The 15,228-nt window shown below is 38.7% G+C and overlaps 2 protein-coding genes across 4 annotated transcripts; one reads left to right on the top strand and one right to left on the bottom strand.

Moving 5' to 3' along the window:
- Window positions 1–3: 3 nt before the first annotated feature.
- LOC100242215 (glucan endo-1,3-beta-glucosidase 8) lies at window positions 4–2,368 on the bottom strand. The gene is made up of 2 exons (XM_002275665.4): window positions 1,996–2,368; window positions 4–1,381 (listed from the first exon to the last, which is right to left on the bottom strand). Exons 1-2 carry the CDS (start codon window positions 2,334–2,336, stop codon window positions 277–279), a joined length of 1,446 nt encoding a protein of 481 aa, XP_002275701.1. The 5' UTR covers window positions 2,337–2,368; the 3' UTR covers window positions 4–276.
- Window positions 2,369–3,099: 731 nt separating this feature from the next.
- LOC100264695 (S-adenosylmethionine carrier 1, chloroplastic/mitochondrial) lies at window positions 3,100–15,203 on the top strand. Of its 3 annotated transcripts, none has more exons than XM_010654569.2 (14): window positions 3,100–3,197; window positions 3,515–3,590; window positions 4,233–4,304; window positions 10,036–10,143; window positions 10,721–10,807; window positions 11,247–11,319; window positions 11,547–11,637; window positions 11,780–11,833; window positions 11,918–12,013; window positions 12,841–12,930; window positions 13,694–13,745; window positions 14,195–14,256; window positions 14,347–14,427; window positions 14,757–15,203. In XM_010654569.2, exons 2-14 carry the CDS (start codon window positions 3,536–3,538, stop codon window positions 14,889–14,891), a joined length of 1,056 nt encoding a protein of 351 aa, XP_010652871.1. In that variant the 5' UTR covers window positions 3,100–3,197; window positions 3,515–3,535; the 3' UTR covers window positions 14,892–15,203. The 3 variants fall into 3 exon arrangements, with proteins under 3 accessions (XP_010652871.1, XP_002279217.1, XP_010652872.1); XM_010654570.2 differs by lacking the exon at window positions 3,100–3,197 and adding an exon at window positions 4,004–4,093; XM_002279181.5 differs by lacking the exon at window positions 4,233–4,304 and having other exon boundaries at window positions 3,141–3,197.
- The last annotated feature ends 25 nt before the right edge of the window (window positions 15,204–15,228 follow it).

The raw sequence follows: 15,228 nt of genomic DNA on the forward strand, positions 1-15,228 counted from the left end.
AAATAATTAAATATAGCATGAAATTGGATTAAAAGACCTGTTTTCATGTTAGAAATTTGCCAAATATGCCAACCCCATCAACACCAGCATGGAAAAGCCATTCATCGAATGTCTTACAGTGCAGCTAGCTAGCTTAGAGGCACATACAACTCCCCCTTCCTCCGATTCATCCTCGCTCCTCATTCCTCCCACCCAATCTTAATCTACCCATACTCCCCAAATCTCTCCCATCAGAAGAGGAAAAACAAAGCATTAATGGTCTCCATGCTTCTCCTCCTACCACAACAATCCAAACAACACCAATCCCATAAAACCAGTCACTGAAACCCCATATCCGATCAGCTTCTCACCGGCGCTCATCATCTGTACTGGGAAAAGGCAGGTCCCCGTTGAAGCATTCTTGGTGGTTATCTTCCCCATCCCATTGAAATTACAGGCCTCCACATCCTGATTCTGCATTTGGAAATACATATTAAAGGCATATGAGACGTTGCCATTCTGATCCAAGTTGTTGCAGGACGACCCATATCCCAGGCTTGTACAGTCTGAGTTTGAGCAGGCGTAGTTCACGAAAGGCTCCACCTGCGTCATGTTCTTGACGGCGTCCCTATTCAACACACACCACTTTGGTTCCAAGTAGATAACTCCCTTAGCAGGTTCCAGAAACTTGTCCAGGCCTTTCCCGGAGAAATCCATGGGAAATTTAGGCTTCCCATCGAAGAAGAAGATCCCCCAGTGGCGCTCAAAGCTCCCCGGTGCAACGCTCTTCATGTTCTCGTCGATGAGGCCGAATAGGTAGACGTCCAAGCGCCCAGGGCGGAGCGGCGTCCCCTTGCCATCTGCGAGTTTCTTCAGCAACCCGTCGTAGAATCTTCTAGCCAATTTGAGATTGGCGTTCTTGTCGCCGTCAGTCGGCCATCCGATCTCCCCCACTAAGATCTTCAGGTCTGGAACCCCGGCCTTTCTCAGGGCCCAAACGAGAGTGTCGTGGTTTGCGTCAAACACATTGGTATACTGGACGCCCTTGTCTTCTGTTGGATTCCCACCTCCATTAAAGAAGGCGAAGTCCAAGGGAAAATCAGGGTTTTGGTAGAGGCTGAGAAAGGGGTAAATGTTGACGACGAAGGCGGATTTCTTTTCATGGAGCAACTTCACTATTTTTATCATCAGATCCTTTATGTCTTTACGGAACTGTCCGTCTGATGGCTTGTTGGTGGCAGACTCGTAGACATCGGCATTGAGGGGGATTGTGGCTTTTATCTTGTCGCCATGGCCGGCCTCGTCCAGAGCCTTTTGGATGTTCGACAATGCAGGGAAGGTAGTATTCAGGAATGAACCATTGTAGCTTGTCAGGAATGGCTCATTCCCCACAGCCACGTACCTGAAAAGCAAAAAAGACGACAATATTAAGCTATGATCGTGATATCCCATGTCACGAGGGAGAAAAAGTTATAGACGTTAGAAACCTAGACATCAATAACTTCCTCTTAGATATATAGTTGTTTTATTAGATTTAAAGTAGACATTATCAATGTGATTTAAAGTAAGTAATGTTACAAATGATACATTAAAACAAATTTCAACCCTAATGCAAGAGTTTATTTGACCCGGAAAGGGTGTCTATCCATTTGGTGCTACAATCCTCCCATGGGACATAAAGGACACAATGATGTTCTCATTTGTTGTGACATCGTAACCCTATAAATACAAGAAACACAATAAGGATGTTGAGTGTTTTTAGATTCACAACGTTATAAGATACAACGATAATTTTGTGTTTATATGGAGTGATTGTAATAACCCGTATTAAGAAAAAAGTTTCTAACACTATAAACTCGTGATCTTTACGATTTTTTCTTAACTATATAGACACATTTTTAAGTCAAAGGAATCCATTTGATTTGGAACGGATAATATCTACATGTTTAGATTATTACAACCAACTTGACACAAATTATTAGAATTTGACGAGGGATAATAATTGATCATCATCACCTAATATCGACACCCCCGTCATACAGATGCTTGGTAACGTTCTTCTCAACCCAGTGCTTGGCCTTTTTGTAGCTATTGTATCGTTGCAGGTCCTTGTTTGGGATGCCAACCATGACCTCAATGCCACTGCCAGCCAAGGCATTGACGGTCCATGAATCGGCGTCGAAAAGCTTAACCTTGTTGATTCCATTGTCCTTGAGCAAGCGAACCACAATGCTGGGTTGGAGAATGTGGGAGGCCTGTGTGCCCCAATTCACCCCAAGAGCATCACCATGGCTAGTGTTGAAGGCTAGTAATACTACAGATAAAAATGCCCACACGAAGGCCCCGGCTCGGGCCATGGTTTGGGTGGAGAAAGGGGTACGCAGGGGTTGAAGGAGAGTTGAGAATGGAGAGAGAATTGGATTTTCACATGTCTTTGAGGTTATGCAATAGTTGTTTTCTTTCTTTTTCCTCCACAGACCAAGTCTTTCTTCAAACTCCCTTTCAACTGCCTTAACGGCTTTCTATCTTTAATGGGTTCACTTGTGTCCAGAAAGTTGAAGGTATCTCCAACGGTTTTACCAAAAATTTCCTACCCATTATTTTGATTTAAAAAAAAAATATTTTTATTATTATTATAGGAAAAAAATTGTCAATAATGGATCATGACTTAGAATTCCTCAAATTGATCATAATGAATTGGTAGATACTCTGTATACATGCACACGTCATCTTATATCATCTTTATTATAGAACATGATGGACAACCATACGACATATGGTAGATAGGACATTAATATGGCACATGATACATTAAAATTATCTCCTTAATCAGATGACACGTGGAATTAAAGTTATTTACTGCTATATTTTATTTTTTTATTTTTCATTTTTTCGTTTTTTTAACTATTTTTTTTCTCTTATTTTCCTTTTCTCCCTTTATTAATAAAAAATAAAAAGGAAATTAAAAAGTAAAAAAAAAAAGAGAGAGAAAGCTTAGGAGAGTGAAAAAATAGGAATGAAAATAAGGAAAAAAGAAAGGGAAAAAAAAAGTAAATAAATAAAAAATACAAAGAGAAAATAAGCTGAGTGAAAAATATTTTCGATACGGACACAGTTGTAAATAAATACAGATATAAATAAAAGGCTAGTTCACAGTTCACGCATCCTTTCCTATCAACCCGCTTCTTCATTTGAAACCAGACTGGAACTTCTCACTGGTTTTCTCCTCATCTCTATATGCATTTATCGTGGACAGTTATTTCTGCGTTGTTTGTTTTTGCTTTTTTTTTTTGGTGTTTTTTTTGAGTTGAGGTTGGGGGGGGGGGGGGGGTTGCGGCGCGGCGCTGTGGGTGTTTCAAATTACTTCCATAGATTGTTTTTCTTCTTTGGTTTTGAAAGAATTACTGGTTTTTTTTCTCGTTATACCCACTAAAGGAGGTTTTGGGTAGTGAATTTTTTTTGTTTTTTGCGATTTTTGTTTGAAATTCTTTGCTGTTGGGGACTAATTAGCTCATGAATTCAATGAATTTTTCAGTTTTGGAGTTGTTGGGTCTCAATGGGTCCTTTTACGTTAGCCATTGATGCGAAGAAGTCTTCACTGGCGGTTTCAGGTAACCCCATTTCCTCAATAGCTGATTTGAGATTGATGTGGATGTGTTTCAGTGGTTGTGTAATTTGGGGCAAAATTTAGATGTTGTAGTGATTAACTTTGGTTTGGGGGAATTCATATATTGTGTGATTCTAGTTTTGTAGCTTCATATTAGTTTTAATGTTCTTATAGAGGATAAAATCGTTATAGCACTCTAATTTTCAGTTCTTTCTAGAGAAAACCTTGTTTGGGATTAATCATAATTTTGTGATTTTCACATAATAATAATAATAATAATAATAATAATAATAATAATAATATTATTATTATTATTATTATTATTATTATTGTTATTATTTTGGAACTGAATTGGGTATGCAAAATTTGGTGGCTTGTCCTCTGGTCTAATGGGTTTGAGTTTGGGCTCACCTGCAGTCACTTAATGCAAAAATGCTGAAGGGTTAGGGCTATTGTTGATCCGTATTTCACGACCTGCATTCAGTTCTTGCCTCATTTTTATGCAAGGTTTAGCATTTTTCCACTGGTACTGTTTACTTTGATATACCAATGTAGACCATTGCGGGCGAGCCAGAATCTTGAATCTAATGTGTATTATCATTAGTGGATATTTTATTCCTCAGATATGGTAATATGTTTCTTGCAGAATTGCATGATATAAGATCCAGAATTTTGTTTCCCTGTTCTTTTCCACAACTCTCTCAGCAATTTAAAGCAGGTAAATGATTTGTGAAACTAGTTCCTTGGTTGTTCTAGAGGTTCCTACCATCACTTTCATAGGAGGAAAAATCGAAATTGAGCTGGTTACCTAATGCAATCGCCTTTCCCCTTCCACTCCTCTCATCTCACGGTCATTTCGAGGAATTGTCTTGGTTCTTTGGTTTTCTCTATTGTTGGTTATTTGTATGGATCCATCTTGTGCTGTTAGCAAAGAAAACTGAAGAGCCTTAGTTGTCTCAGCATTTAAAAGGCCACCAAACATATATCTTGCGCTGTCGAATGATAATATCATCCAATTCAGATAGAAGAGAATGCGATTTTCTCTGAGCACCTTTCCTCCTTCATTGGTTCCTGTTGAATATAATGTATTTATAGTATATTATCTTTCCTTGTTAATATAGGTCACATGTATGGTAGTTAGGACTCCTAGCCTTGTATATATATATCTCTCAATTGTAAGTAGACATTACATGAATGAGAATTAAGGTTTTTCTTCTTTTTCTCTCTCTCAACATGGTATCAGAGCTAGGGAAGAAAACCTAATTCTTTCCTGTTTCCCGTGTCATCAACTCCGGGCAACCTTCCGGTGACCGTGTTTCATTCCGGTCACCTTCCCCATCTCCCAATACTTTCCGGTCAGTCGGAACGTCGTTAGAAACCACTCACCGCCGGCGAAATTTTCCGGCGAAATTTCCGGCGAACTTTTCCGGCGAACTATTTTTCCGACATCGACCATACCAGAAGGAGCGCCTGGAGGAGATCTCCAACTTTTGTGAAGGCACCGGCACCAAAAGAGGATCCACGCGCCGGCCACGCGCCATTTTCCGGCCGGCGACTGCATCTCATGCGCCGGCGCGTGAGGGCGCGTGAGGCCTTTTCCGGCGACGCGCCTCCTCCTCCAGCCTCGTCTGCCGCCGACCAGCATCCCTACCTACCTGGTTCTCCCATCCGAGCCCTGCACGTACCTCTTTTGGGGATTTTTGTCTCCGTCAGCCCTCCAAACAGCCTTTCCGGCGAAGTTCCGGCTACTTTCTCTCCACCCCAATCCCTGCACGTGCCTTGGGAAGTGTTCTTCTACCTTTCTGGTGGTACCACGTCGCGATCTGAGGCCGTCTCCCTTTTTCGGTGGTGCCACACCGCAATCTGAAGCCATATTAGGGCTCTCTTCGATCCAAATACATGAATATGACCACCAAAAATCAGATCTTTACCTCTGTTATCTCTGGATCTCCTATGATTACCTCAGAGAAATTGGTTGGCAGTGAAAATTATCTTTCCTGGTCTGCCTCTGTTGAACTTTGGTTTATGGGTCAAGGATATGAGGATCACTTGGTTACCCAGGAGGCAGATATCCCTGAGGTTGACCGCGTACAGTGGAGGAAGATAGATGCACAGTTATGTAGTGTATTATGGCAATCGGTTGATCCCCGGATTCTTCTTCATCTTCAGGCCTATAAAACTTGTTTTAAATTTTGGACTCAGGCCAAAGGATTATACACGAATGATATCCAGCGTCTTTATAAGGTGGCTTCTGCTATTGTCCATCTCAGCCAACAGGACTTGGATCTATCTACTTATATTGGTCAGATTGCCTCTCTTAAAGAGCAGTTCTTGACTGTGATGCCTCTTACTCCTGACGTTGGGGCTCAACAAACACAGCTTGACAAGTTCTTCATGGTCCTTACTCTTATTGGCCTCCGTCCGGATCTTGAGCCTATTCGTGATCAGATTCTTGGTAGTTCATCAGTTCCGTCCTTGGATGATGTGTTTGCTCGCCTCCTCCGTATCTCGTCCACTCAGACTTTGCCATCTGATAGCGCTTCAGATTCTTCTGTGTTAGTTTCTCAAACTACCTCTCGAGGAGGACGCAGTGGTACCCGAGGTAGAGGCCAACGTCCTCATTGCACCTATTGCAATAAACTTGGCCACACTCGCGATCGTTGCTATCAATTACATGGAAGACCTCCTCGCACTGCCCATATGGCCCAGTCCTCTGATTCTCCGCTGCCTCAGCCTCCGAGCTCCTCCGCATCTCAGACATCTCAGGCTTCTATTGCCTCTGTTGCCCAGCCTGGTAATGCCTCTGCCTGCCTTACCCACACATCTTCTCTTGGACCCTGGATTCTAGATTCTGGAGCATCTGATCACCTATCTGGTAATAAGGATCTTTTCTCCTCTATTACTACTACCTCTGATTTACCTACTGTTACCTTAGCTAATGGTTCTCAAACTGTGGCTAAAGGTATTGGTTTGGCCCTTCCTCTGCCTTCTCTACCTCTCACTTCTGTCCTTTATACTCCTGAATGTCCTTTTAATCTTATTTCCATCAGCAAAATCACTCGTACTCTTAATTGTTCTATTACCTTTTCTGATAAATTTGTGACCTTGCAGGACCGGAGTACGGGGAAGACGATTGGCATAGGACGTGAGTCTCAAGGCCTCTATCACCTCACCTCAGATTCATCTCCTGCAGTTTGCATTTCCACTGATGCTCCTCTCCTCATTCACAATCGTCTGGGCCACCCTAGTCTCTCCAAGTTCCAGAAGATGGTTCCTCGTTTTTCCACTTTGTCGTCGCTTCCGTGTGAGTCATGTCAGCTTGGGAAACATACTCGTGTCTCGTTCCCAAAGCGTTTGAATAATCGGGCAAAGTCTCCTTTTGAGCTTGTCCACACTGATGTTTGGGGTCCTTGTCGGACTGCGTCTACTTTAGGATTTCAGTATTTTGTCACTTTCATTGATGACTATTCTCGATGTACTTGGTTATTTTTAATGAAAAATCGAGCTGAGTTATTCTCTATTTTCCAGAAATTTTATACTGAAATCCAAACCCAGTTCAATATTTCTATTCGTGTGTTACGCAGTGACAATGCCAGGGAATATTTTTCAGCCCAATTTACTTCGTTTATGTCTCATCATGGGATTCTTCATCAGTCTTCTTGTGCTCATACTCCTCAACAAAATGGGGTAGCTGAACGCAAGAATCGACATCTTGTTGAGACAGCTCGTACTCTCCTCCTCCATAGTCACGTTCCTTTTCGTTTTTGGGGGGACGCTGTTCTTACCGCTTGTTATTTGATTAATCGTATGCCCTCCTCTGTCTTACACGATCAGATTCCTCACTCCCTTCTTTTCCCTGACCAACCACTTTATTTCCTTCCTCCTCGTGTCTTTGGTTGTACTTGCTTTGTTCATATTCTCACTCCTGGACAGGACAAGCTTTCCGCCAAAGCCATGAAGTGCCTCTTCTTGGGATATTCCAGACTTCAGAAGGGTTATCGTTGTTATTCCCTTGAGACTCATCGATACTTTATCTCCGCTGATGTCACCTTCTTTGAGGACTCACCATTTTTTTCCACCACTTCTGAGTCTCTTCCTGTTTCTGAAGTCTTGCCCATTCCCATTGTCTCCCCACCTGATGTTATGCCCCCTCGACCACTTCAGGTTTATCATCGTCGCCCTCGTGTCGTTGCTCCTCTCCCTTTTCCTGAGGCACCTGCTGACTCACTTCCTATCCCTTCGGCTTCACCTGCCCCGGCTCTGCCTTCTCCTAATGACTTACCCATTGCTGTTCGGAAAGGTACTCGCTCTACTCGTAATCCTCATCCTATTTACAATTTTTTGAGTTATCATCGATTATCTTCACCCTATTCTGCTTTTGTTTCTGCTATATCCTCTGTTTCTCTTCCAAAGAGCACCCATGAAGCTCTTTCCCATCCAGGCTGGCGACAGGCAATGGTGGATGAAATGGCTGCTCTGCACTCTAATGGCACTTGGGATCTTGTTGTTTTACCCTCTGGTAAATCTACAGTTGGTTGTCGTTGGGTCTATGCAGTTAAGGTTGGTCCTGATGGTCAGGTTGATCGCCTTAAGGCCCGCTTAGTTGCTAAAGGCTATACTCAAGTTTATGGTTCTGATTATGGTGACACATTCTCACCTGTTGCCAAGATTGCTTCTGTCCGTTTGCTTCTCTCCATGGCTGCTATGTGTTCTTGGCCTCTTTATCAGTTGGATATTAAAAATGCCTTCCTTCATGGTGATCTTGCCGAGGAAGTTTATATGGAGCAACCTCCTGGTTTTGTTGCTCAGGGGGAGTCTGGTTTAGTGTGCAGGTTACGCCGTTCTCTATATGGCTTGAAACAATCTCCTCGAGCATGGTTTAGCCGTTTTAGTTCTGTTGTTCAAGAGTTTGGCATGCTTCGCAGTACAGCAGACCATTCAGTTTTTTATCATCATAACTCCTTGGGGCAGTGTATTTATCTGGTTGTTTATGTGGACGACATCGTCATTACAGGCAGTGATCAGGATGGTATTCAGAAACTAAAGCAACATCTTTTTACCCACTTTCAGACCAAAGACTTGGGGAAACTCAAGTATTTCTTGGGAATTGAGATAGCTCAATCCAGTTCTGGTGTGGTCCTTTCCCAAAGGAAGTATGCTTTAGACATCCTGGAAGAAACCGGTATGTTAGACTGTAAACCGGTAGACACACCTATGGATCCGAATGTCAAACTTGTACCAGGACAGGGGGAGCCTTTAGGAGACCCCGGGAGATATCGACGGCTCGTAGGTAAATTGAACTATCTCACCATTACTCGTCCAGACATTTCCTTTCCTGTGAGTGTTGTTAGTCAATTCCTACAGTCACCATGTGATAGCCATTGGGATGCCGTAATCCGTATTCTTCGATATATCAAAAGTACACCAGGCCAAGGTGTATTGTACCAGAATAGAGGTCATACTCAAGTTGTTGGTTACACAGATGCAGATTGGGCTGGCTCACCCACAGATAGACGTTCCACTTCAGGGTACTGTGTTTTTATTGGAGGTAATCTAATATCTTGGAAGAGTAAGAAACAAGATGTAGTGGCCAGATCTAGCGCTGAAGCCGAGTATCGAGCTATGGCTTTGGCAACATGTGAACTCATATGGTTGAGACATCTTCTTCAGGAGTTGAGATTTGGAAAGGATGAACAGATGAAACTCATCTGTGATAACCAGGCTGCATTACATATTGCATCCAATCCCGTCTTTCATGAAAGGACCAAGCATATTGAAGTTGACTGTCATTTTATTAGAGAGAAGATCGCATCAGGATGTATTGCTACAAGTTTTGTCAATTCAAATGATCAACTAGCAGACATCTTCACTAAATCTCTCAGAGGTCCTAGGATTAAATATATTTGTAACAAGCTTGGTGCATATGACGTATATGCTCCAGCTTGAGGGGGAGTGTTGAATATAATGTATTTATAGTATATTATCTTTCCTTGTTAATATAGGTCACATGTATGGTAGTTAGGACTCCTAGCCTTGTATATATATATCTCTCAATTGTAAGTAGACATTACATGAATGAGAATTAAGGTTTTTCTTCTTTTTCTCTCTCTCAACAGTTCCAGACAGTTCGACAGCTGATGGCATTTATGTATAGTCATTTGCAAGACCTTAAAATTTATTCACTGTGGATTTTATGCTTTGGGTAGTGATTCTCAGTACTACGACTTCAAAAACCTTCCTTGGGATTTTTTTAATTATTATATGGTATTTTCTTTGTTGATGCTGCTGGGCATTATTTGAATTTCATTTTTGATCTATACCCCTCACAGGAAATCTCATTTTTATCTGAGTTTCTCTGTTGATGCTACTAGGACATGACTGTATGTTTCCAAAGTAATTTTATGTTCCATTCTTTTGCTTCTTATTGACGATGTGATATGTTTTTGTAGATTCATCCAATAGGAAAGTGCAAAATGCGCAGCTTGGAAAAAAGAAATTTTTTGCATCCATCAGCACGGGGGAGGAAAAAGAATTCAACTTTTTACGTGTTCTACTTGGTATGCTCTCTAATCAATTTTTAAATCAGGTCTTGGTCACTAATGTGTCTAGAAAACAGGAATTCAAAGCTCTGAATTTACGCAAACATTCTTTGATTAAAAATTTAATTTTGTGATACCAAATAAGAATATTATTTATTAAATAAAGATTTTGGAGAAGGCATATTCTTACAAGACATTGTTTTCCATAAAAATTTAGGCTTCATTTTCTGTTGTTAAATCCTGAGATTTTACGTGTGATAGTAATATGTTAAGCTAGGATAATTTTTTACCTTAGTAACATTCATTTCTTTTCCAATAATAGTCTTGCATCAATGAAGGAGTGTTTACATAAAAACATCTTGTATATAGAGGAGAAGAAAACAAATGAAATGAGTTTAAAGAAGTTTATAAAAATAATTAATAATTAAATTTATTTGTTATTTTCTTTCATTTTTTCTTTTATTTTATTTTCCTCTATATTTTCTTTTGCTCGCATTTTCCCTCAAAGTTTTCCAGAAGCTAGACATAACATAATGAATTAGGAAAATTGCATGTTCAGTGTTCCTTTTTCACTGAATACTTGCCGATTTTGCAGAGGGCATTGTAGCAGGAGGTACAGCTGGTGTGGTTGTTGAAACAGCTTTATACCCAATTGATACCATAAAGACTCGACTGCAGGCAGGTTAATTATAGAAATTAATTATACCTAATGCTAAAGTGAAGATTAAGGACCTGTTCGATACATGTTTACAGATCGTGACAGCCTGAATGGACAGACTGTTCTGATCGTCTGTAGCTAGATTGTTTCTTTTTCACATCTTTGTTGCATTACCAGCATTTTTCTGGGATAACTGCTAGTTGCTACCATTACCAGAGTGCTTCTTATACTTGAATTGAAAAGAATGAGTCTGATATCAGAATCTGGTTTAGACTTTTTCTTCATAGAATTAATAAGATGCCAGAGATTTCTATGTTTATGCATCACACCAAATACTTAAAAAGAAAATCACCTTTTTTTTTCTTGTACTTATAATATCTAGTCTTTTAAATCTTCATCCTTTCTTCATGAGCTCACAACAAGGGTTTACCTCATTCCTACCATTGATTTTCACTTTAGGCAGTTCGAGGAGGAGGTAAAATAGTTTGGAATGGCCTTTACTCTGGGTTGGCTGGAAACCTTGCTGGGGTCTTGCCGTAAGCACCTTCTGAACTCTATAGCTTCCCTTATCTCATCAGAAAACCAATTATTTAATGTTAATTCCCAAAATTTATTCATGATTTCTCTACCCACAATAAGTTAGGTTATAAAAAATTTAAAAAAAAAAAAAAAAATTCTGTCAAATTTTATCTCTGTGTACAGGTATCAATGATGACTGGGTCTGATTCCCTGTTCGTTCACAATGATTCTTCTATATGCACAGGGCTTCTGCCATATTTGTTGGTGTTTATGAGCCTACAAAGCAAAAACTGTTACAGATATTTCCTGAAAATCTTACTGCTGTTGCTCATTTGGTAAGTCTAAATTCTCATATAACACCCAGATCAGAATGTATTGTACTATATTTCATTTGCCTCAGTATGTTATACACCTCTATTACAGCAGCATTCTGGAAATCTTAGTTTCATTAACTGAAGGTTGTTGAACTTCATGCAGACTGCGGGTGCCATTGGAGGGCTTGCCGCTTCTCTCGTTCGTGTTCCAACAGAGGTAGAATTAGCTTACTTATTTAGGTATATTCATCATGTTCAAAAACTGCTTTACCCAGTCTCCGTTTCTCTTCACGTTCTGCAGGTTGTTAAGCAAAGGATGCAGACTGGCCAATTTGCTTCAGCTCCAGATGCAGTACGCATGATCGTTTCCAAAGAGGGCTTTAAAGGTCTCTATGCTGTAAGGAACACTCTCCCTCCTTATGTCTTTCTTACAATTCAAGCCTTCATATCTCTGTAAAAAAAGGAATTTAAAGGGTTTTTTTGGTAACTGTTTTTAAAAACAATTTTATGTTCTTAAAAATAAAAAACTTATTTGACCAAAAATAGTTTTTTTTTTTAGAATTTATTCTAAAAATTGGTTGGTTTTTAGAACAATTTTTAGGTGTTTTTAGTTGGTTTTTAAAGGTCTCTATGCTGTAAGGAACACTCTCCCTCCTTATGTCTTTCTTACAATTCAAGCCTTCATATCTCTGTAAAAAAAGGAATTTAAAGGGTTTTTTTGGTAACTGTTTTTAAAAACAATTTTATGTTCTTAAAGATAAAAAACTTATTTGAACAAAAATAGTTTTTTTTTCCTTACCTTCTTTTTTTTTTTAGAATTTGTTCTAAAAATTGGTTGGTTTTTAGAACAATTTTTAGGTGTTTTTAGTTGGTTTTTGTAGAGGTTTTTGAGTAACAATTGAAAAGATGAAAAATACTTTGGAAACTTTGGATTGCACGTAAATGTATGGTACCTCTATGGAAAAGAAACTGAGAAAACTGTTGTTCATATTTGAGTTCCTAAAAACAATTGAAAATTGTTTTTGAAAACGTTGTTAAACAAACCCAAAGTTTCTAGTGTAGATTCTTCTTCTCTACAAGTAAAAGATTAAAAAGGGTTCTTTCTATGAGAAGATGGGTATGATGTTGCATTTTTGTTATTTTCATATGTTATTTGTGGATATTAGTAAGCAACCTGCATTGTATCAGTGGATTATCTCGTGACCAATGTTTTTGAGATTGCAGGGATATCGATCTTTTCTATTGCGAGATCTTCCATTTGATGCGATTCAGTTTTGCATTTATGAGCAGATGCGGATAGGTTACAAGTTGGCAGTGAGTTTTCTCTTTGGTCCATTATTTGATATTGCTTTGTTAGTAGTTGAGATAAATGTCTCTTGACAATCTACCTATAAAACATTTAGAGTCTGTTTGGTAGTGATTTTGAAAGGGCTAGAAGCACTTCCTAATGTTTGGAAGCATTTTAGATGTATGACAAATTTTTTTAAAATTTAGAAAATCAATTAAAGTTATTTTTAAACAATCACTTGATATGACATTCTTCCAAAAATCATTTCTTTGTATATAACACTTCACCAAAAATACTATCAAAGCACCTTTTTTAAAAAAATAAAATAAAATAAAATTATATTCAAACGCTAAGCAATTCTCCTTAAAAGAGTTTCTAATGAAAGCGTTATCAACAAAATCCCTACAAACTAAAAATGCTTTAATTAGAATTACTCCCAAACAGACCCTTATTAAGCTCCTTATGCTTATGCTTTTCTAATTTTTAGCAAGATTCTGCCTCTCTACACTACACATGTCAAGTAAATTGACAATTTTACAGATGAGATTGGACTTCTTATTCTTATACTATGGATTTTCTATTGCAAATATTTGTTATGTAAGTCAAGTAGTAGACATTACCATGATTATTCATATTAATTTGGGTGTGGTTTGTATACAATTCCTACTTTCTTTTTTAAAAAACATAAAATACTAGTAACTATTAACTCCAATATAAAATGCAGGAACTGTTAGATACTTCCATGGAAACTTATTGTGCATAATAAAATTCATTTTCCCTTCTCATCAGGCAAAGAGAGATTTGAATGATCCTGAGAATGCCCTCATTGGTGCTTTTGCTGGTAAATTTCTCATGTAAAAATTTGTTTCCTGTTTGCATTCATCTCGATATATAATTGTTACATATTCTCTTGGCCTTCTTTAAATTAACTACAGTACCTTAGCCCTATGTGAAAGATCTTCTCAAACCTTGAAAGCAGCTTTAGAAGGTTAAAAGTGTTTCGATCGAATTCTTATCCAAGATACTTTCCAATGCAACATATCCATGTTTTGGAAGAGTGAGAAGACTCATACTTTTCCTCAAACCCAATGTTGGAATCAAATTTTTATTTAATTAGAATGTTTAAAAATGTCATAAAATTCAATCACACACAATAATAATTACTTCTACTTCTATTGTTGAACCCAGAAGTTAAACACTATCTTAAATCAGTTGCTCCGTGTAAGTTAGATGAATGTAACGATTTTGTTTGATATTTCATATTAGTTGCATATTGATGTTTTGTAATAGGGGCGTTAACTGGAGCTATAACTACACCCCTTGATGTGATTAAGACAAGGCTAATGGTTCAGGTATGGCTTTATTTCAGTATTTCTGTATGTAATTATCAACGCATTCAAGAATTATCAAGGTGTTACATGGTTCCCTTGTGTTTTCCATAGGGACCTGCAAACCAGTATAATGGTATCATTGACTGTGTTCAGACTATTGTTAGGGAAGAAGGACCTCCTGCTCTTTTGAAGGTAAAATTTCGCCTCCTCTTTCTATCTTATTAACCCTATCATATCATAAAGTTATTTCTAAGGGCCTCTGTGACAATTTTTTCAGAAAATAATTTTTATTCACATTTTTAAGAAACACTCCTCGATTGTTTTTTGGAACAAAATTTTATTTGTTCTCCATACTATACGCTTACATACAAGTAAAAATTATTAATTATGTTTCTTGTTTCTGACTGTTTTTCAGAATACTCCCTAAAAAATATCTGAAAAGACATCAAATTTGTTCTCTAAAAAATGATTTTTTTATTTTTTAGTTAAAAAAATCGTTTGATGTTCTTAATTCTCCGTAGGGCATTGGACCGAGAGTACTGTGGATAGGCATTGGAGGTTCAATCTTTTTTGGTGTGCTGGAGAGGACAAAGCGGGCGCTTGCTCAGAGGCGGCCTTCACCTAATCAACACTCCGACAGCCCAAAGCAGGATTGAAACTACCCAAGCTCTACCAATCTGAATACCTCTCTTCTAGACTCCTTGGAAAGACGAGGTGCTGAATAGGCTTCCTGCAGGTAGTCCTGCAGTTTTTGGTATGGCTAGCTTAGAATGGAAAGAAAATTCAGAGTAACTTCCCAGTTCTCACAAATAATAAAGTCATTTTCCTTTATTTAGACGACAGATAAAAGAGTCCTTTGCCAAGGAGATGCTGCTAATGTACTATTGGTTTGCCTTGTACATGAAAAACCCTAAATTTTCTTTTTAGGGTTCAAAATCAAGGAAAGGATTACTTAATTCTCTATATAATCTATAAGGACTCGAGTGGCTTCTA

Source organism: Vitis vinifera, chromosome 7, assembly GCF_030704535.1.
Source record: "Vitis vinifera cultivar Pinot Noir 40024 chromosome 7, ASM3070453v1".
Taxonomy (NCBI): domain Eukaryota; kingdom Viridiplantae; phylum Streptophyta; class Magnoliopsida; order Vitales; family Vitaceae; genus Vitis; species Vitis vinifera.